This window comes from Colius striatus, chromosome 3 (genome assembly GCF_028858725.1).
Source record: "Colius striatus isolate bColStr4 chromosome 3, bColStr4.1.hap1, whole genome shotgun sequence".
NCBI lineage: Eukaryota > Metazoa > Chordata > Aves > Coliiformes > Coliidae > Colius > Colius striatus.
In genome coordinates, this window is record NC_084761.1 from 7840355 (window position 1) to 7863321 (window position 22967).

The following is a 22967-nucleotide window of genomic DNA, read 5'->3' on the forward strand; positions in this document are numbered from 1 at the left end:
AATTAAGGAGATATCAATGCTTTAGGCTTATAACTGACACAAAGTCTGATATTAGATGCTACTAAACCAAGAAGACATGTAAATAGCTCTTATCATCCACATTTACGATTACATATTCATTTTAGTAAATGCCATTAGGAGTGTGATTGAAGAGGGACAGAAAGATACAACTTTGGCAGTTTAAATCATGAGAGCTCCCACACGTTGGAAGGTAGACATCATCATACAGCAGGGAGAGCAAAAGCATTTAGGCATCTGCACTTGCTTACAATCCCATTTTAGCACACTCTCAACTATTGATTGATTGAATTGCAAACTCCTCTGTGCTCTCCTCTGGAAAAGTCAGACAGTAATAATGGGGCAGCAGAATAATGAGGCAAAGTGTTATGGACAGAGGGGTTAACTAAGAAATTAAGTGTCCAGACAGCGTGGGTTTCATTGACTACAGAAATTAGGAAAACACACAGAAAATAAAACCCTTTTTCATTAAACTAAGTATATTGGTGGGGCAAGGTTTTAAAAATAATCATACTCAAGTAATCAGGCCAGAAACTGGTAAAAAGAAGTAACAACTGCAAACAAAAGGAGCAGACTTCGTTTCCTTTCCAAATGATGTATACTTGTTAATGAACACCAAAAATAATCCGAAATGTTCATAATTACTGTTATTTGAAGGGTAGGAAGAAAGGAAATGACCTTTAAGATTTCTTAGCTATTCAAGTAACAATACATTCTACACACTTAGAAGAAAAGTTTTTCTCAAACCTGTGGAGATGTCAATCTCTTTCAAATGGAAAAATTTCCAATGTCATTTTACATGTGTTAGTAGTCAGATGCAGACTAGGAGCTTAATGGAAAACAGTCTTACATACAGTGTTTTGTATTTTACTCTTTTTGTGGTTATACTTTGCAACTCTTATTGTAATTTTGTATGAGAACCAAAACATGCATTTGTTTCATTCAAGGCTTAAGTACAACACTATGGCACTCCATCTGGAGACAAACACGATGTGGATAGCATATTAGCCCACCGCAGGGCCTGCTCAACTGAGAACACACCTATCTCAGGCTCTCGGTGGGACATAATTTAACAGAGGCAGACGGGTAAATTGGGTTGAGAGGCAGACTTTGAGGCTCTAGTTAAGCCTGGCCAATATATGCACTGTGCATAGATTGAACAGCACCAGCAACAGCAACTAAAAGACTAACAGAATGTCACAATCAATCAGAGATGCAAACACATCAGAAACAACCATAATATTGCATCTGGAAGGGCCATTGATTAGCTCACCTTGGCAAGTGTTTCAGTTTCCTGTTTTGTCCATGGAGTTCATACCTTAGGCCTCAAGAATGAGCACAGTAGCCCAATATAGATGATACCACAAATATCTGTACTTTAAACAGCATTAGAATTGTCACCTAGATTTCATTTTCTGAGGATGTACGTATGCCCCACATATGCACACTTCATAATTTTATGTATCCACTTACAGTATATTGATACAATACACAGAGAAAACAGTTTTTGAACTGTACAAGGAAATGGTTTTTTACTGAGCAAATATAGATATGAATTCTAAGACTTCAGAATGAGTAGTGTATATATACTGATGCAGATCAACATGTCAATTACCTTTGAAGCTACTGAATGCAAAAAAATTATTGAGTAGTATGAAGACAATGAAGTTACAGAAGACAATGAAGTTACAGAAGACATAATACATTTGCTTGTGCGTTTTCCAAGTTTCTGGTACTTTAAAAACAAACCAAAAGAAAAGTGTAATCCTGAATTATGCTGAAAGATTCCTCTGAAGCCTAAAATATGCATGGTAACACTTTGTAAAGTTTTTTATTTTAATTTTTAGTTAAATACAAAAGTATCTTCCTCATTATTGGAGGTAGACAAACATTAAATCATAACTTCAAATAGTCTAAATAAAATTCAACTCAACAGCTTAGCTTTTACTTGCCTAATACTGGTGATGCTATAACCTCATTAACTCTCAGTTCAGCTTGTATATTCAGATGTATTTAACACTAGTGGAAAAGAGTTAAAACTAAAGGTATGACAGTCACATGTCAGTTAACCCATGTTAGCTGCAACTGGTGAATATCATCTGGTCTGGCTGTAACAAGGCCAATATTAGGAAGTAACAAGGATCATCCTTTTAAAATGATCAAAAGGTGTCATTCATTAGTTAAAAAGAACTTAAATTCTTTGCTAGGTAAAGAAAAAAGAATAGATTCAGAGTATGAGAAGGAGAGAACAGGAGCTTATAGATCTGAGGACTAAAATAAGAAAGACAAAGCTTTGTCACAGTACCCAGAGAACAGGTACACTGAGGAGCACCAAGCTGGTGAGGTTTCCAAAGTAGAGGAATATCTTCTTGCCAGTCATATACTTTGCTTTACACATGATGTAACAACTGAATGCAGAATTTTCATTGCACCACACCTCATACCAAAGTCCTAGGTGGAGTCGAATCTTTATACCAATAAGAATCTTTTAAAATATCTGAATCATGTATGTATATACGTGTTCTCAAGGATTATTTCAAAGGAAGACAAGACACCTTTTACACAGTGTTTAAATAAAACTTCTATGCCTACAATGAACCTCTTCTTTTGTTGCTATTTCAGCTACCACTGCCGTTTATATAAAGGAAAGCAAATCCCAAACACTTCTAATGAAATTACTTCTTTTCTGTGTACACAAAATCCAGCAAAGTAAATCCTATATGAGAGAATGTTTCCATGTTTCCTTCTTTACATTCTCTCCCATCATCTTCCTTTTTCACTCCATTTTCACATATATTCTTTTAATCCACTCCAAACTCTCTCCAAATTCCTGCTTCTTCTACTTTTTATAGTGCTCCTCTACTCCTAATCTACTAATTTGTTCTCTTATTCCCCATCTTCTCCAGTTTTTCTTTCTCTATTAATTCACATAAATGTCCACAAGGTTATTACCCAGCACATTTAAAGATATTGTTTGCTTCTCTTTATATCCAAGTCTTCTCTGAAGAAACTCCTGTGCTGAACTAATTCTATGTAGCTGAGTCAAATCTCTGTTGCCCAGAAGTCATGTCGTTGTCACAGCTCCTCATCTAAACCATTTCTTTCCTGCATTAAAAACCTACACATCAAGCTACCTCCTTCAAACCAATTCACCTACTACATGTCTCAGTTTGCCCTCATTTCACACTTTCCTTATTACAATATAGACCTGTTGACTCTCAGGTTTTCGGTCATCCAGGCCTCAATCAGAGCACAACACTGAACAGCTCCAGCTTTGGGAGGAAATCCTGCTGGGACTTTGATACATTTTTATTCTACTGTTCTACCTTCGAAACTATATTTTGTGATGACTACCAGTGTCAGGCTTTTTTAGTACACTTCTTCAAGCAGAAAACCTCATTTGAAGGTTCTTACTGGACAAGTCTGTCCAGTTAAAAGAACAATTCCAGTGAAAAACTGCCTGCTGTTGCAATCTGGACTGTTCTAGTTTCATGCACTGCTGTTAAACTCTTTTAAACTAGATCCTAGACACTGTGCTGTGCACCCTAACATATTAAGAAAATAACACCTTCTTGAGTAAAATTTGATTCCTATAGGTCATCAATTAAATATATTAACCAGTGCTGACAGTAAACAGAGGGTAAAGTGAACATATTGGTACAAAACCATGATGCAGAATTAATTCTGTATTTGAATGGCAGGCAAAGCTATCCTATGGCCAGCCTGGTAAGAACAACTTTATTCTTTCATTTACTTAGGAAAATCATTCCACATAACATTCAAGATGGCTGTCCACATAGCTGAATGGAAAAAAAAAAGTAAACTAATTGATCCATACCTTAATCCATAGCAAAATGCTTTCATGCTACCAAGAATGAGAAGAGTACTTTGAAGTGCTGCACACTTAATTACACCACCATTTCTAGTATTCCCCTTTTTATACCTAGGATGCAAAAATTTGTTCCAGATTCAAGACTGGAATGAGCTTTAAAGACTAATGGCTCTATTGTATATGAAGTAGGTATAGGCAAAATGGATTTAAGATCTTTGTGTGAGTGTTTATAATTAGGAGTAGTTTATAATTTAGCTAACCAAATCCACCTTAGTGAATACTTGTCAGGGGAATACACATGAAGTGTACTGACAGGAACGAGGTGGGTTTGTTGATAGGCAATAGAAAATCAGCTGATTCACATCTAAGCCTTAAGCTACAGAAGTCTGCAAGGGATTTTATATAGTCTCTCGGTAAAATGGCTGGGTGTCCAAAAACCTATTTACTTCTTTCTACTAAAAGAACAAGTGAGGTCCACATTTACTTTAAACATCTGTCTTGCTCTACAAATTGAATTCATATCTAAGGTATATTTGAGAATGGATGGTAGTGATATCTTACACTTTACAACTTAGTCTTAAGTAGTATTATTCTCAGTTTCTGGGCTAATGTTTGCTGTAAAAATCCCAGTAGAGAAAACAAACAGCTAATTGAGTTTTTCACAGCTAGACTTGTAAAGAGTGGGGTTCCTTTGTCACTGCTGCCACTAGAACCAGGTAAAACAAAAACCTGACGTCCAAGGAAGAACTAAACTTTCCAAGCGCTGAAAGCAGAAAGAAACTTCTTTCTCATATAAGTCACAAAAGCAAATATTTTCAAACACAGGAAGCTTGTGGAGAGTCTTTTGAGTCACAGTCTCTTGCAGAATAAAAAACTCCTTTCTTATTCCATAACATTGCTACTACTTGTGACTGCTTACTGGTGGATTTCAAGAATTGATGCTGAAATGCACCAGTTTTCCAACTAACTTATTTTTATTCAAGATAAATTACAATCCCAGTTGTTTTGATTATATTCAAAACATATTAAAGATTTTATTTTATTGGTTTAAGTCAACCTGTACTTTTCAGCATGCAGCATGACAATTTGTTGATATACTGCTACATCATTGACAGAAATGTGGATTTAAAATAAGAGCTGAGAACTGCAAGACAGAAAAACAGGGATGGTAGAGATTAAAATTACACTCTTTCAAGTCTCTTTTTTGGTTTGATTTTATGTCGCTCACGAAGAAGAGAATTACAAAATGTATTCTATTTCACCCAGCCTCAAAACTGAAACTTTCTTTACTGCCTCTATTCTTTGCTACCAATTTCAGAAACACCTGCTACAGTAGAGAAATGCCTGAATATATTAAGAATTCACTTTTTAACAAGGGAGTGCATGTGCCTTGCCTGTTACCAAGGAAACGGGATCATTGCTGTAATGACACAAAACTTTAACTGGCTACGTGTTCCTTTATGAGAAAAATCTTAACCTATTCTTGCACTACTACAAGTTAAGCATGTTAAGAACATAAACTGCACAGTTGAGAAAAACCTGCTTCCTGCTAAAGACCTGCTGAGTTTATTAGCAAGCAGTAAAAGAGCGACACGGAAAGGAAGAAATAAATGTTACTGAAAATGACAACTCTTCTCTCAGAGCAACCTTTCATTGCTAAGCCTGTTGTTACCTGGGAGGGAAAATAACAGAAGGTGATGCAATTCCTGGGGCCAAATAAAAAAAAAACAATCCACATTCAAAAGCATCTTGATGAAACCAGTCCCTTAGTCAAAGCAACCAGCATCCCACCTCAACACAAGATGTCCACACTAAGAAAAATGCTTATGTAAAAATAACTGTCTGGTACAAACTGAGAAGCAGGCAAATTCAAAAGTAATAAAAGGGACTCAAACCAACATAAAACTATTGCTGCATGTTGTAAAACTGTTAAAAGAAAAAATACTAAGTAAATTGATGATATTATATTTTCATGGTAGGCAACCTGGCATTTTCATTAAATCTTACCACCATTTTGATTATTTGCAAAAGACAGATAGAAAAAAGTCCTTTAGAAAATGCACAGCACAGTTAAAGCATAATTTCTTACAGCACTGAATGTGGAGTTTTTTCAACAAACTCTACATTTGTTTCAGAGCATTATAAGTTTTTTCCTTATTCCTTTAATAAAGGAAATCCTTTAGCTACCAAAGCCAACACATACAGTACTTTGACTGTTATCATTAATCTACCTGCTTTAAATTCTTGCCCCATTCTATTAGAGAAACACAGAATCTTACAGGTTGGAAGGGACCTCAAAAGATCATCTACTCCAACTCCCCTGCCAGAGCAGGACCACCTAGAGTAGGTCACAGGAACTCATCCAAAGGGGGTTTGAATGTCCCCAGACAAGGAGACTCCACAACCCATCTGGGCAGCCCCTTCCAGTGCTCCCTCACCTGAACAGGGAAGAAGTTTTTCCTCATGTTTCTTTGGAACCTCTTATGTTCCAGCTTGTACCCATTGCCCCTTGTCCTATCATTGGCCATCACTGAGAACAGCCTGGCTCCATCCTCCTGACACCCGCCCTTTACATATTTGCAAACATTAATGACATCACCCCTCCGTCTCCTCTTCGCCAAGCTGAAGAGCCCCAGCTCCCTCAGCCTTTCATCAGAAGGGAGATGCTCCACTCCATCATCTTTGTGGCCCTGTACTGAACTGTCTCCAGCAGCTCTCTGTCCTTCTTGAACTGAGAGGCCCAGAACTGGACACAATATTCCAGATGTGGTCTCAAAAGGGCAAAGTAGAGGGGGAGGAGAACCTCTCTCCACCTACTGCCCATAGCCCTTCTAATACACCCCAGCATGCCATTGGCCTTCTTGGCCACAAGGGCACAGTACATGTGGTACTGGTACATGGGGTTATTCTTTCCCAGATGCAAGACTCTACATTTGCCCTTGTTGAATTTCATTAGATTTCTCCCTGCCCAACTCTCCAGCCTGTCCAGGTCTCATTGAATGTCAGCTCAGCTTTCTGGTGTGTCAGCCACTCCTCCCAGTTTAGTACCATCAGTAAAATTGCTGACAGTGCCCTCTGTTCCCTCATCAAGGTCATTAATGAATGTATTGAACTAGACCATGTTATGGAGAACACTTCTTGTACATTTCTACACATGTAAAAGAAATATCATACCACATCCTCTCTCATTTGTTTCAATAGCTTTAGACACCATATATCTCAATTTCTTGTTTTAACAAGAAATTCTGCCTATTTTCTTAGGCAGAATTAAAAAGCTGTTTATTCTATGGCAACTGTAAAAGATCACAAGCCCTCAAATGTTTCCACTGGTGATTGGAGAGTATTCAATTCTAGTACAATACACATGAAATTATTCCTCACATAAGCACTGTAAAGGTCATTTTGAATACAAAGCAGTATGACAAAAATCGCTTGATGGAAATATCCTCATAAACACCTATTTGTGAGGCCTGTTGAACAATTCATAGCAATTAACTTTGCAAAGCAAGTCTCACTGTCTTTGTTGAGATGGTAATCAGTGTAAGACTCATACTAGTTGAAATTAAAGTTTGGTTTTTTTTTTTTAATGGCAAGACTTGATAATGAGGCAATAAATATAATACATAAAACCCTTCAGTGTTATGGAGTTGTTGTGTGACATACCAGTTTTATTGAGCATTACACCACAGCAAACAAATGACAAAAAGCTTTCCTTTGAGGTGCCTTAGTCCTGGAAAAATATAACACTGAGGTGTTTCACTAGGTGAGTTTAGAAAAAAGTGTTTCTGTATTACTGTCATTATTATCCATAATCTGCAGGAGAATTGTTTTCGATTGTACTTATACTGAAACACTTCTGGCTCAGTATTGTCTTCAAAATGAAAGAATGAGAAAATCAAAATGAGAGCTAGAAAGTGTGAGCAGGAGCAAGAAAACAGGCAGGAGTCAGAGATGTGCACATAAACACATTCTTTCACCTGGATAAAACCTATTTACATTGGGCACTGCTGGCAAATTTCTCTTAAAAGACCAACTGCTGAAAAAAGAAATACAACCTATATAAATGCATGAGATGAACAAAAAGCTAAGGAAATCAAACAGATTTTTAGTCCTTTCTACTTGAACAATGGAGAAAAAGATGCACAACTATGAAAACAGTTTTCAAAACATATATTCTGACTCCAAACCTCTACTTTAATTTGGTTTTGATCTGAAATCTAAAGGTTCACTACATTTGTATGTAAAACAGACCTCATAGATAATTTTATATGTCTCCTGTAAATTATTATCATAGAATCATAGAATGGTAGGTTTGTAAGGGACCTCCAGAGATCATCTAGTCCAACTGCAGAAGCAGGGTCACCTAGATCAGGTTGCATAGGAACATGTCCAGGTGGGTCTTGAAGACTTCCAAGGAAGAAGACTCCACAACCCCTCTGGGCAGCCTGTGCCAGGGCTCCCTCACCTGAACAGTGAAATAGTTTTGTCTTATATTTAAGTGGAACTTTCATCCCATTACCCCTTGTCCTGTTATTTGTTTTAAAATTGTCATTGAAGCTGTAATGAGTAGTTACTTGGTTGCTAACTTCTGTAAAACTACTAACTGCACAACCAAGTTCAAGTCAGCAGTACCTTGAGTGTTGATGATTATTTGGAATATATCTACAGCAATTGTTTGAAGATTTTGGATACTGCTCATAATATTGTCATAATAACTCTCCTGAAATTAGGACATCATGGACAGACAACTATGGAATGAATACATATTAACTCAGAATGGTTATCAGAAAAAAAAAATCTCACATTGAAAAAGCATTCATGGGAAGATGTCAGTTCTGTCAAACGTGAAACAGAGAATGTCATCCTATAGGCAGGGCAGAGGAAGCAGGGATACAGAGAACCTGAACACAGATTTGGTTATATTATTACTCTGATCACAGATCAGATAAAGGAGCTTTTTTCTCTATAATACTTTTCATGACATCTCTGTGCTGCAAACTGTCCCTTGGAATCAAAAGGGAGAAGAGCAAATATAATTTCTTGCTACTCCAGATGCATTGTTCTCCCTAGCATTGGTGGCACCTTCTCCAAGCATTTCAAAGGAGAGCCTTTCCATATGCACACTATTAAGTGACATAAGTGTGCCAGAAAAACCCAGCAAGATAAACTAAGATTTGGTCAATTATGTACTCAAAACATCTGCCTTAACTCTTCAACAGAATAAAACTACATGACAGTTTGCATTGTTGAGGCAATCATCTTCAACTGTCTTCCTGGTCCCACTTACAGATTTTAGCTTTTATTCAGATCATTTAAAAAGACTAACACCTGGCAATAAAGTAAGAAATAATTTTCCAAACCTTTGGTCTTAACAAAACAGGAGGATGCAGGAGAGTTCTCCCCACATGGAAAACAGAAGCTGAGTTGCAACAGATATTATCTGACACACCTGATGCAATTTTTCCAAACTTTTTCAAGTTTTTGGTGTCCTAGCCTTTAAAGCCAGGATCAAAGTTCTAAATATTTCACAAATAACCTGTCAAACCCTAGACATGTCACTTGTAAAATCTTCAACTGTAACATCATCTTCATTTGGATAAAAAATAGCCATATGAAGGCAAATGCTTCTAGGAAGCCTCAAGCACCAATACTTCTGTGTACTTTCTGACTCTATTCAACTCATCTTCTTTTTAACATTAAACATCCAATGTCTCTCTCTCGCTGCTTATTCTTGCTCTCTTTATCACTGTTCCTATGTCTACTGATGTATTTTCTTCCTTCTTCTTTTTCCTCTCACATTCATAAACTCTCTCTACTCAGAGCAGGGAAGGGAAAAATTTATACATTAGTAGAATGCCACTTAATACACATCTCCTGTGTCAATATGTGCCAAAATACAATACAGCTATTGTGGAAGGGAAAAAAAGAGATGAAAGCACAAGTTTTCATACACTTTGACCAAACAATTTTTGCCCTACTTCTGCATATTTCAGTTAGATCAAAACAGGCATGATGGTTTTTTTAAGTTTGATGTCAAGCTGCATAGGTTGTGAGAGACTAAAAACAAAACTGTCAGTTACAAAGTGAGGAATGCAGAAACCAAGAATAACAGCAAGACAACCATATGCTTGTTGAGAAAAATCCACTCCAATTCAAATATTTTAATTCTATAATCAGTAAAATTCCACAGAACAATAGTACATTTTTGCAATGGAACTTCCTGCATTATCTGAATAGGCTCATAAAATTTTAGATACCTAACATATTTTTACCTCAACAATCATCAGTGCTTGGCAACACAGTTCTACTGAAAGATAAATATTGTGTCTCTACATAGTTTTATAACTAGATCAATCCATTAACATAGTAATAAATTGCATTCATTATCATGTTTCAGGCATTAGGAGGTGCTTTACTAATTAAAAGTCACATATTTAAGCAAATGCTACTCCCAGTTTGTTCATATAAATTATATTCCTCTTTAGCATAGTGTTTATTTACTGTTATAGAATATAACTGGGATCTGTTAAAGCAATACTGAAGTCACTCGTGTCAAGTTGATAATACAAGCTGCCACTTCAAAGGAAGTAATGAAGTAAAAATCTGGCCACTAGTCACAATACCTTAGGATACATTAGCTGAATACTGTCATTTATTCTATTACAAGGCTCAGATGTGTACACAAGTAGCTTTAAGTCAAGTCATCACCAATTCATTTTTTTGAGAAATTAATCCATTCAAAATGGTATTTAAAACTCCCTTCCTTTACCCTGACATTGTTTTGCAGTATTTCAGGGATGGATTGCTTATTTATTTTTAATCTTACTGTTTGTCTGATAATGCACTAACAGTAGAATATTGGCATCACATACACTGCAAATCAGACATGACAATTTTGTTGGTCAATTTCCAGATGCCCCAAGAACCTCTACTCTGCAACTGCAGACCCAACAAGTTACAGAATGCACAAAACAAAAAATCAGTATAAAACACACATATGTAACTAAACACAACTCCTACAGACATAACTGATGCAATGTCTGACTAAATATCTAACCATATCCTAACTACATGGATGTCAAAGGAATGATGTCAAAACAATCGCCTCAATGAGTACTGAGCACTCACACAAATAGTCACTCTAATACCTAGAAATATTCAAAGTTAACTTCTTCTGCACAATAAAATTATAAAACAAAAGCTTTCACTGGTGGATTGAGACAGATGTATGTCAGTGTCTAGGCTTCTCCTTATTTACTTTAGATATAGATAAGAATTCAAATAAGGGGAGGGATTATCATTCGGTCAATGCACTAACTCTGAATCAACTATGATTTCTGTTATATTGCTTACATGATAAAAAAACATACTTTAGAATTATTGTGCTTCTTCCAAGTATCATCTTTTGTAGCTTTTCATCCAGAAAGACTAATTAAATAGGAGCCATACTGCTACTATAAATAATCAGCCCAGTTAAGCATCTCCTAAACGAAGGAAATAGTTAGAAAAGTTTAGAAGCCTCTCTGTAGTTATAGAACTGATTTCTTTTAAATCATAAAATGAGGCAGAGAGCATTAGAACACGACGTGAGTAGACTAAGATTACATAAACATTTTTCATCTCATTTGAAATTGAGATTTAAAGTTCTACAAAGAAATTTATAATCCTAAATCTCCTTTTACATTTTTATTAGTTTATGAAAATCTCATCTCAATACCATCACTGACCAAGAACACAGTTACAGCACTGTTTTGAGAAGTTTTTCTCCTCTACCTTTTGATGTAAATACGTTCACATCTATGACTCAAAGATCTTATTTAAAATAATGTTTCAAGAATGTTTCTGTGATGAGGCTTTAGTTCACTCTTTATATTAAAACAGTGTCGATATCTACTGTATGGTAAACTATCCCTTGATGAGAGATTATGAAATACATAGACATGAATGAAATACAACAACCAATAGACTAGGTTGTAGTTAACTAATTCTCAGCAAATGTTTTATCCCTCTGATATATTTTGAAAGTGACTTTGAAAGGATCAATTTTCAATTTCTTTAAAAGGAATTCAAGAGATAAAATATCCATAGGAACCTCACAGTAATTTTCTTTACAGATTTATTTCCTTTATGCTTGAAAGCAACACTTTAATACCAGCAATTGAATTGTATAGAAGTTAACATTCTTTTCACCTCCCAGTCCTTTAATATATACATTTAAATGTTCTCAATAACACTATAACAATTGCAACTGAACTAGAGATTATAAGAAAAACCTCAAAATCCAAATCAAAGCAAAATTCTTCAATCCACAGAGAACAAACATCTATTCTTCCACATTGCCTTAACTTTGTGATCTGAAAAACCAAAAGCAGATACCTTGCTATACATACTGTTTCGTGCTAAATAAATCTTACAGAATATTTTCAATATTTCTATATTTTTCTTGAGTGGCTGACTGGCTGGTACTGAAATTAGTCTGTCAGCTGGTACCTGTATCTCTACTGTGCTTCTCATAACTTCACCTTCCAGGAGAGAGGAATCATTTACAAAACAAGAAAGAGAGGCAGAAAGTGGGAATTTTTTACTGCAATTTAACTTGTTGACTCAAAGGCAACTGACATTAAACACCTAAGAAGAGTTTTGCTATCAAATGTTGCCAGTAATGACATCCAGTGAAATGAAGACAACATATTTTTGAACATTACAATTGTCTAATCATCAACGAGAACCGATGACTCCTCTGGTGTTCAAACACATCCCACAGACAACAGTTTCTCAGAACCTGCTCTGGCCTCTTTTCTGATGATTTAATGAGTAGAATCTCTGCTCTCTTTAAAGCACATGTTTGAGCAGCGACAAGAGAACAAATTTCCTGCTCAGCAGCACAGAAGAACATATAATTGTTATCTAGAAACTGCTGTAACATGTAGTTGTGGCCTAGAAAATGATAAAAAATACTTAGCAAAGTAATCTCTGAAAATATTCACAAAGCTCTGTTTTTACTATTCTTGCATATATTGTAATACAAATATTTGCATTGTCAAAGCAAAAGAGTCCATGAACTGGTTGTACTCTTATTCCAAGAGCACTGCATAGCTATAAAGTTGGTTACATTTTAGTAGTTTCACACCATTTAAGCTTTTTTCTGTTCACATGTAGCATCTGTTTCACCAGCTGTATACTTAACTAACACTTCTTTGTGCTGGGTTTATGTAAAATACAAGTTAAAACTGCAGGTTGAGATTTTGAGGATTCATAGAGTTAAAGACTATTGGAGGTTGAAAGGCCACCCTGGAGATCATGTAGCCAATCTCCCTGCAACATGTTTCCCAGGAATCTGTCCTGTAAAGCCTTTAATATCTCTAATGATGAAGCATTAACATCTGGGCAACCTGTGAACAGTGTTCCACTGTTCTTACAGTAAAAAAAAGTTTTTCTTCATTTTTATATATTTCAATTGGTGCCTTCAGTGAAGATGATGGGACGAAAGTCTTTATCTTCTAAAAGAATTAATTTGATCAGAAACCACAGAGATGGGAAATGGAACATCACAACATGTTAGGGTTTCTTTTCACAACATTTTACAACATTTAAGCATTTTTCATACTTGGAATCATATAAGCGATTATGATTTATGTTGAAAGACTCATATTGTCCACAGAACTGTGATGCCTGTTGCCAAAGGTTCCTCCTGTTCTTATTTACAAAGAGATAATGTGCGTGGTATTTTTCAGATAGATTGATTAAAATTGGATTAAAATACAAGTGTACTTGCTATAACAAGTTTTATTTCTCTGTAATGTCCCAGGCATGAGTGCAAATAAATGTTAATTTATTAACAGGCTTTCACTAGCTAGCAGATATATTAATCCAATTCTGCAGTTACAATTCTTGATTTAGGTTTTGCTTGCATGGACTGGAAAATTTAAGTTGTTATATTAATTTTATCATTACAAAGAATTTGTTAATCATCATGTAAACAGACAAATTAGCAGAGCCAGAATCTCTTTTTCACATTAAGATCCGAAAGTAGACTAGAAAGGAAACTATTTGACTAAGTCAGGGACTAAGATAATGCAGCACTAAAATCCAAAAATATACAAAGTGAAATTACAAATTCTAGAGACTGACAAAAGAAAGACTACCCTAATGACAGTTCACAGCATAAGGAATCAAAACAAACTACATTTCCATGATTAAACACTACCATTTGATACAATAATGAAGAGAAATGCTAGCAAACCAATTTAAGTTATTTTATTGAAAACTGTTAACTGTGTCTGAGTTTCAAAATAAAATTAATCTATGACTTTATAGAAATTAGGCTATTTCATATAGATCAATTAAAATTTTTTGCCTCATCAGATCTGTGTCTGATTGTATAAAATCACTGTACTTGGAAATACAACAAAAAATTTAGGCAATAGTCCTTACAGTATTTAATAATCAGTGGATTCAGTCTCAAGAGACATTTATCTTATTTTATGCTCACTACAATCATATTCTAGAACCTCAGATCTTAAAAGTGATTAATTAAAACTGACTCTTCAATTTCTATCTATAGGATGCCTAATCAGACATAACCTTTATGGGATTTTTCATTTTCACTCTGAAGTGTGGTCATTTAATTTTCCAGTAAGAAAAAAGTCTTTAAGACCAGATAATTACTCTTGATTTTATATTTCATTGCTTCCTAATGGACAAATCTAATGCCCTGGAGACTTCTTATGCATATAAAGACTGTCATTTTTTTCTTCTAGACCGAGCTATCACTACCCTCTGCAGCACTATTACTAACATGTCAATGTTTTGTAACTGCTCTTTCCATTATAAAGATACAATCAGTAACTTACATACAATCATTAAGAATATAGATATTTGTGCTATAAAGCACAAATATATCAAAAGTATTATATGTATTTACAGTGGTTTATAGTCAAATATTATTAAATCAAAATATTATTACACTTAAAAGAACTGCAGGTACAGTACAAATGTTACAACTGAATAATGTAATAAACACTTTGCAGAGTCCAGCATGTTCAAGACCCCCTGTTGACGAAGCTCAAAATCCATTCAGGCAGGACAACATTGGAGAAGCTGTCAATATGAGGTGGAACTGAAATGCATTTTCTTTTAGTCATTTTTCTTACTAAACAACAGTGCCAAGCCATGACTGCCAGAAAATAAACAACATTGAAAATTCCAATGATTGCCTAGCAGTGACAATACCTTCTAAAATGTGTTCCTTCTATCATTGCCTGAAAGATCTTTATATTAATTTAATACTGCTGCTTTAGCTACCGAGGAAGGTTCTGATATCTCAGTAGAAAATGCATTAAAAATCTACTGTCTACTGTAGATGAGGTATATGGTTATTTTGCTCAATAGCTAAGATTTTTCAGTATCCCACTAACATTCCCATGAAGAACTATCTACCCTGACAGAGAATATTCAAACATCTATTATTAGAGAAAAAACTCCAAGGAAATAATTCACAAATACAGATATGAACATTTTACCATGATGTCCAAATGTCATTCTTGTACCCACTATAGTCCACAACTTCATGTCATCTGTTGACAATTTTGAAACCATGATATGCAAATAATGCTCAAAAAATACACAGCCTTTTTGCAACCTCTCACATAGTTATACCCAAAATAGGTTAGCAGTCTATCATATTGGTGTTTACAAATTGTTGACAAATGGTGTTGGCAAACTTCTTTGAGCTAATCTCCTTGAACAAATTTCTTTCCTTAGAGATAATAGCTTTATTTTGTATGACAATGTTTCACACATTAATTTCTACCCATATTAAGAAAACATGTTACTTAAATATGCTGCCTTCTCTTGGCTCTTTCTGTGACATTCATTGTATCTAACTTAGCTCATCACATTTATCAGAAGAAATAAGGTTGGGGTGTTTTGCTTGGTTTTGGGAGTTCTTTTACATAAGTAGTAATGGTGTAATGGTGTTTCTTCTGACTTGTACATCACATGAGGTGGTGATTTTTTAATCTTTTCCTGTGCAGATCATCATATCTGGCACTTTTTTTAATAAACAAAAACATAAGATCAAAATTCTATTTACACAAAGAAATGAAATTAACTATCAAGAAGAAAGTTAATTGTTTAGGGCTAAGGAATAAGAGGAAATTTGTCTTCCTATTTTGAACATAAGTGGCTAAGAGATTATACATAAACTATTCTTGAAATGTCCTTTCTCAAAGTAGAATAAAAAGATACTGTAATAAAATATTTCCATAATAGCAGTACATTAAGAAGAAAAAAAATAGTGTTATTGCTTTTCCATCAGTACTGTATTATCTCACAGTTATAACCTCACAGTATGGTCACTGTTGAATTGTACAATTGACAGGGTTTTTTTAAAAGACTACATAAAATTCTAATAATTGAAATAAAAATCCAACTCCAAAACAATTTTGGTTAAAGCATGTAAATAATGCATCATAGTTCAAGTAATGAACAACCACTATAAATATGTTTTCCATCAATTAGGGCTAGGCTTCAAATTAATATTTCTACTAGACTACTCACAGTATTTCCTAATTTAATAGCTTCTAGTTGAAACAGTTGTTCACTTTTGTTATACTTTAATAATACTCCTGTTGTTATCTTTACAACCATTGATACTATTGAGGTAATGATCATTTCTATAGCAACTCAGTGTACACCTGAAATAATCATATATATAATCTTAAGATGTCTTAGCACAAAGCTTGAAACAGAATTTCTTCTGTAAAAAATCTAGTTGAGGAAGAAAAACTAGCTAGCCTCAATGTACAGATGTTATTACACATTACTGCTTATCTGTGTGAAACTCAATATAATAAATTAGAATAAGCCAATGAAAAGATGGGACCTTAAATATCACACTGTTCAGAATTTACTTTGCTGTCCTACATTTAAAGCAGTAACTTAAGAAATGAAGTTAACAAGAAATTATCAGTTCACTACTTCACACAGCTATACTTAACCACCTTAAAATATAATTGTACAGAAGAAGAATAAAAAGTTGAAAATTCAATTGCAAATGTATTTTTATTTGCCCCCCTCTTCTTTAAAAACAAAATCACATATGACATGGACAACTTCTTTAAGTTAACAAAAAGCTACTTATCGACATCATTTCAAATGTACAGCTTTTAGTGAAATTCTACAAAGTAGGTTCTTAGGGAGAAAAAGGTAAGTCTCTTGAAATATTTGTCCCTACTATCATTTGCCATTTGTAACACCATCACCAAAATGTCTCGTCAAATTGATTTTTGCTTTTTCAAATCCAGGAAAAAAAGAAAAAACATGAATGCTATAAAACACATCTTGGCATTCATCCATTTTCTATTGTATTTTCTAATAAATATCGCTTTCTTGAAATAAAAGTTTCAACTTGAAAATCTGAAACTCTGCCCAAGAGCATGTGAATAATACAGCTAAATATGTACACTTCTGTTGAAAGACATTCATGTTAAATTGCCTTGATTCTGCAAATTGATCCACTCATGGATTCACGGGCATGGATGGATACATGATCCCTGAGCAGAGGCTTGGGGGCAACAAATTTAATATGATGTGTTACTATGAATTTGTGTTCAATCTAAGCATAATTTGTACAGGCTTAGTACTGAAATAAAAACATTATAGTGAAAAATTGTTAGTGAAAGAAATAAGGTAACACCACTTTGAAAACTAAATTTATGTTATTTCCTAAATAGTTTTAAATGTAATTTTAAAATACAGTAAAGAATTACATTTCATAGCAAATGGAAAGCTTTTAACAGATTATATCTTTTGTTTGATTGCATATCAAAGGGTTTGTTTTGATATTCTTAACATATGATTGTATTAAACTACTTCTGAACATATTCAACATTAAACATTAAGGAAATCATAACACACATTGGCAGATTGGGAAATTCGGCTAGAAAGAGTTCAACAGCTTGACTTTTTAATTTGGATAGTAACTACTCTAATAACGCTCCACTCTCATCTCTCAAATTTTAAAACAAAAATACAAACCACACACAAACAAAAAAACAAAAGCAAAACAAAACTGAAAAAGGCCAAATTGAAGAAACGGAAAAACACCTAAAGTTTGAAGAATATGTATGGATGCAGATTTTGAACTCACTTAGCTATTCAAAGACATCATAGAATAGTAGGGTTGGAAGGGACCTCCAGAGATCATCTAGTCCAACCCCCCTGCAGAAGCAGGGTCACCTAGATCAGGTCGCATAGGAATGTGTTCAGGTGGGTCGTGAAGATCTCCAAGGAAGGAGACTCCACACCCTCCCTGGGCAGCCCAGGCCAGTGCTTCATCACCCTCATGGTGAAATAGTTTTTTCTTATGTTTAAGTGAAACTTTTTGTGTTCCAGTTTTATGCCATTACCCCTTGAAATGTTGCTAGATATACCTAGTTTGGTGTCATCAGAAAACTTGCTAAGGGTACCCTCAGTCCCCTCATCCAGGTCGTTGATGAAGATGCTGAATGACACTGGCCCCAGAACCGAGCCCTGTGGAACTCCACTGACCACAGGCCTCCAACTTTGCCATTGATCACCACCCTCTGGGCTCTATCATTCAGCCAGCTTTTGATGCACCTCACTGTCCACTCATCCAAGCCACACTGCTTGAGCTTTCTGATGAGGATGTTATGGGAGACAGTGTCAAAAGGCTTGCTGAAGTCAAGGTAGATGACATCCACTGCTCTCCCCTCATCTAGCCAGCCGGTTATGCACTCCTGGAAGGCTATCCGGTTGGTCAAACAGGATTATTCCTTGTTGAATCCATGCTGACTCCCCCTGATAACCATATTTTCCTTCATATGTTTAGTGATGACATTTCTAAAAGCTTTACATTTTTTGTCCAAAGCCACCATTTAAATTAAAAAAAAAATATGTATATATATGTCACATATTCCTTTCAATATAACAAAAACAATTGTATTTTAAACTTGAGCCATCTCTTTTTTTAAAAAAAAAAAACAGTTTTAAAGATTTTGGAGATGTTTGGATTATATTTTAAATTACATTTTGATGAGAAAAGCTTAATATTTTCTTGCCTATTCGATAAATACTTACACAAAAAAGGGCATCAGCTGAATAAGAGTCTCTTTTTTTGGATTGGCTGCAAATTCTGGCACAGTTTGAATAATTTTGTTCATTACATTCCTTAGGTAATTTTGTAGCTGCTTGCGTCGCTCCTCTACAAACTTCGCATCCTAAAAATAGAAAGGGAAAACATAAATGGAACAAACTAAACAGTTCTAATAAGCATAAAATTTGATCTTTTGATGATATATGATGTTTATAGAAGTATATTGGCAATTTGTCAAAAACCCCTTGACTTTGCCCTTCTTAGAGATAAAATAATATCATGCAATCTAATAAAAGTCTGTTTCACAAAAACATCACTGACATGATGCTGAATCCTCTCTTTGGCAGAACGCCTCTTTTATGGACCAGAATGCTTTTCCTAACAGTAGATCTCTACAAAATCTTACAACCCAAGTAAGGTTGTGTGTAACAACAGCACAGAGGCAGTGGCATAACAATTTATGTAACTCTTCTAGAGATTCAGAATTACCAGTCTTCACAGGAGGAAACAGGGACTTATTCACACAATTTCATCACAATTGTACTTTTCAAATGTGAAGTAAAGAAACTCCAGAATAGATTAATATTTCTCCAGTTTTTTTATTATGTTAATAAATAATCAATTTGTGATGGAGTTTTCATATGGTAGACTTGTCTTTTTAAAGATTATATCACAATTCATAAAAATGTTATAATGAAGTTCCCACAGTATTTTAGATCTCAGGATTTTATACTATATTGACCTCAATAAATGAAATTATTCTATAAACTCCACATTCTGCTGAGTGACTTACAAATAAAAAGTCTAATGGCTAGCACAACATCATACATCCTGCAACTTACACCTAGCTTAAACTTTCTCCTGTGAGGGATCACAATTACTATGAACTATAAAATAAACTCTACAGATTTCACACTAACATGAGATTATAACAGGTTTACAATGAAATTAGGTGCTGGTTGGTTTGTGCTACAGTCAGTACGCTGTATCTCTGAAACATAGGCATTCTGATTATCTGGTTTAAGTGTCAGAGTATGTTCTTTAGGCATGAAGCCGAAAATATTATTAGACAATTACAGCTCTCAAAGAAAGACTTATCTACACCATGTGTCTATCCAACCTGTATCATTTATCCATGTAAGACAAGCCTTTAAAACAAACTCTTGTTTCTTGCAAAAATTCCCAAAAAAAACCAATCCACCATGAAATACCACAAATACACTTGACAACACTGAATTAATTTGTTCTATTAAAAAGGTTCAAGCCATGCTGCCATGCATGGGATGCAAATCTGAAGATTATCCCTTAGGTAAAAGAGATTAACACACAATCAAAGCATGACGATCCTTCGAATCCAGAAGGATTGCTGTAGAGTTCTAGAACCTTTATTGATATTAAGCTCTGTTCATATCTCTCATTAGAAGCTACCAGGAACACCAGTTCCTGGTATATTTAGGAGACCAGTGTATTTAGGAGACATAAGGAAATGAGACAAGATTTCAATGACATTTCTCAAAGTAATAGCTCACATTCACTTTTGGTTTTTAAATCAACCAATGCTAAGGTACATTTTCAAATACTGGCAACTAATCCTGTATACTAAGAACAGCCTCATTTTTTATCATTTAAGTATTTCTCTCCTCTTGTCTTCTATTTGTATGTGATTACTTAATGACATGTAACCACTGTAATACTTATGTACAATTGCTGAAGACATTCATACCGGCAGGCTTCAAAAACTTGGGCAGTGTTTGTGTTCTTTAAGTTCACAAAATTCCAAAACACATACAGATTCTTTTTTGTTGTTTTCTAGCTATAAACTTACACAGACATCCAGCCCTGTGTCACCTTTCAGTTTTGTATCAGCAAAACATACAATGCATGGTTTTTATTTTAACTTTCACACCGATATCAATTATTACATGAACTATTTCTTTTTCACCAGTTACATTTTCAGAAACATATACATACAAATTGTGTAGTACGTGGTTCTAGTGTTAATTGATTTACTGATAAATGAAGAAACCATGTCTGGAAACTCTTGAAAATTGGTACTTTATCAAAAAACAAAGCTACATTACTGACACTTCATGCAATCCACTCTGCAGAGTCACTCACCCAGTACTCCACAACTGAGTACAGTTACTACTCAAACAGCACAGAGCAACAGCTTGCTCCGTGACTCGCTGCACTGATGAATTCTGGACAAATGTGTGGAACAGAAGTCTACACAAGCTGTTGGGAAACGCTGAAGCAAAAAATTTAATATGTGGGGATACATAATGTTAGAATAAAATCAAATGCTATTAATAAAAGTGTAGTGCAACACCAATTAACTAATTGACTAATATAAATTTTGTTAGTTTTCCTCTTTTCACCAATATTTTTGTTCCTGGATTCTTTGACCAGCTCAAGGAACAGGCCTTTCCTCGCATCTTTTCACTCAAAGTATTTAACTTATCATATCACTATGTTGGCAAGGATACTAATTTGCTACTAAAAGCAGACAGAAGACAAAAAAGTGTGGCACACTGGAGATCTCAGAGAAGATGTAATAGTTTATGGAACAACTTTGGTTTTGAAAGCTGTAACCACATGAGCTGTGGTGGTGTTTGGGCACACAAGATCATTTCAGTTACAGAGTAATCATATCTCCCTTGGTCTTACATGACAGTATATAACAGAGGACAGAGGCGTTCTACAAAGCCTGATCATGGTACAGACACAGCTTCAGCTTGGAGTCCTTCCAAAGAACCAGCCTCACTTCCACTTCCTCAATTCTACTTTCATCACTTCTATCAATTATGTTTTCAAGCCCCCAATACAATCTTTGTTTTTAAAGTACCACATTCATTAGCACTCTTTCAATCCTTAAGTTTTTTTAGACATAAATCCTCAACAAAAGTATTTTCAGTGAAATTGTTTCAATGACATTAAGATTTACTCTTAAGCAATAGCTGCATTCTTTTAGTATGACTTTTGTGCTGCACATGCATTTCATTAAAAACATCTTTCACAGGCAGGACCAGCTTGTTATAAATACAGGAGCAAAATGCTGAATGTAAGTACTTTCTACCCCTTATGATATTCTAAAGAATCTCATTAACTGCAAATAACAATGACACAAAGGAGTTTTTTAATTAAGGCTGCCAGAACATGCTTAGGGAATGTATTTTTGCTGTTTATAGCAGACTAAATTACTACTTAAAATATTGCTAATCTTTATGCCATTTAATTCAAGTGAAATACAGAAAATCTCAGAAATGAAACTCAGCCTGAAAACAGTTAAAAATGTTCTTCTAGCCTGATATAAATTTGATCTCTAAAACAAACACTGAGCTAGCTACCATGAAATTCTGTACCATGTACTAATACCCAATGTACTTTCCAGAAGTAATGCAAACCAAGGTCAAAATGATTCAGCCATAGGTCTATACATTATCATCAAACGTGCATTTGGTAACAGCAGGTCAGCTACTAAGAGGAAGGATCCTACCACAAATTATGACTGACAAGTTGTTGCAGTAATAAAGAGGTTTTGTCAGAAAACAGTAAATAGAATTTATTGGTAATTATTGGTGAAAAAAATCCCATGCTTTTAGTACAGTTCTTTGGTGACTGTATGAGATTGTATCTGTCAATACAAATCTACACTCACATATTTATTCACATAACAGCAGAGATCTACCCCTAAGATTCAATCCATAGATTTATATGTGTTTGATATGAATCTAATTTGGGGAAAAAGCAATTTTATTGAAATTACAAGCACATACACTTTTGCAAAAAAAAGCTGACATTTTCACAGTATTAAAGGCTAGATTACATAGTTCCATTTTTAGGAAAATAAATGCATGTTTGGGAAGATAAAGTAACAGAAGTAAACAAATGCAGACTTTCAAGATCTCAAGGAAGAGATATCCTGCTAACACGGTTGAAAAAGGAGATCTGCTCTGAAAAATATAGATGGGAATTGTTACAAAGATCAAAGGTACTTTG

The 22967-nt window shown here is 34.7% G+C and overlaps 1 protein-coding gene across 2 annotated transcripts in view; it reads right to left on the reverse strand.

The window, feature by feature from the left end:
- SNX29 (sorting nexin 29) overlaps positions 1–22967 on the reverse strand; it is a 128869-nt gene that overhangs the window by 14920 nt on the left and 90982 nt on the right. For both annotated transcript variants that reach the window (XM_061993607.1, XM_061993605.1), the window contains one exon: positions 18953–19092. In XM_061993607.1, the coding sequence (XP_061849591.1) occupies positions 18953–19092 (140 nt within the window). The remainder of the gene's footprint in view (positions 1–18952; positions 19093–22967) is intronic.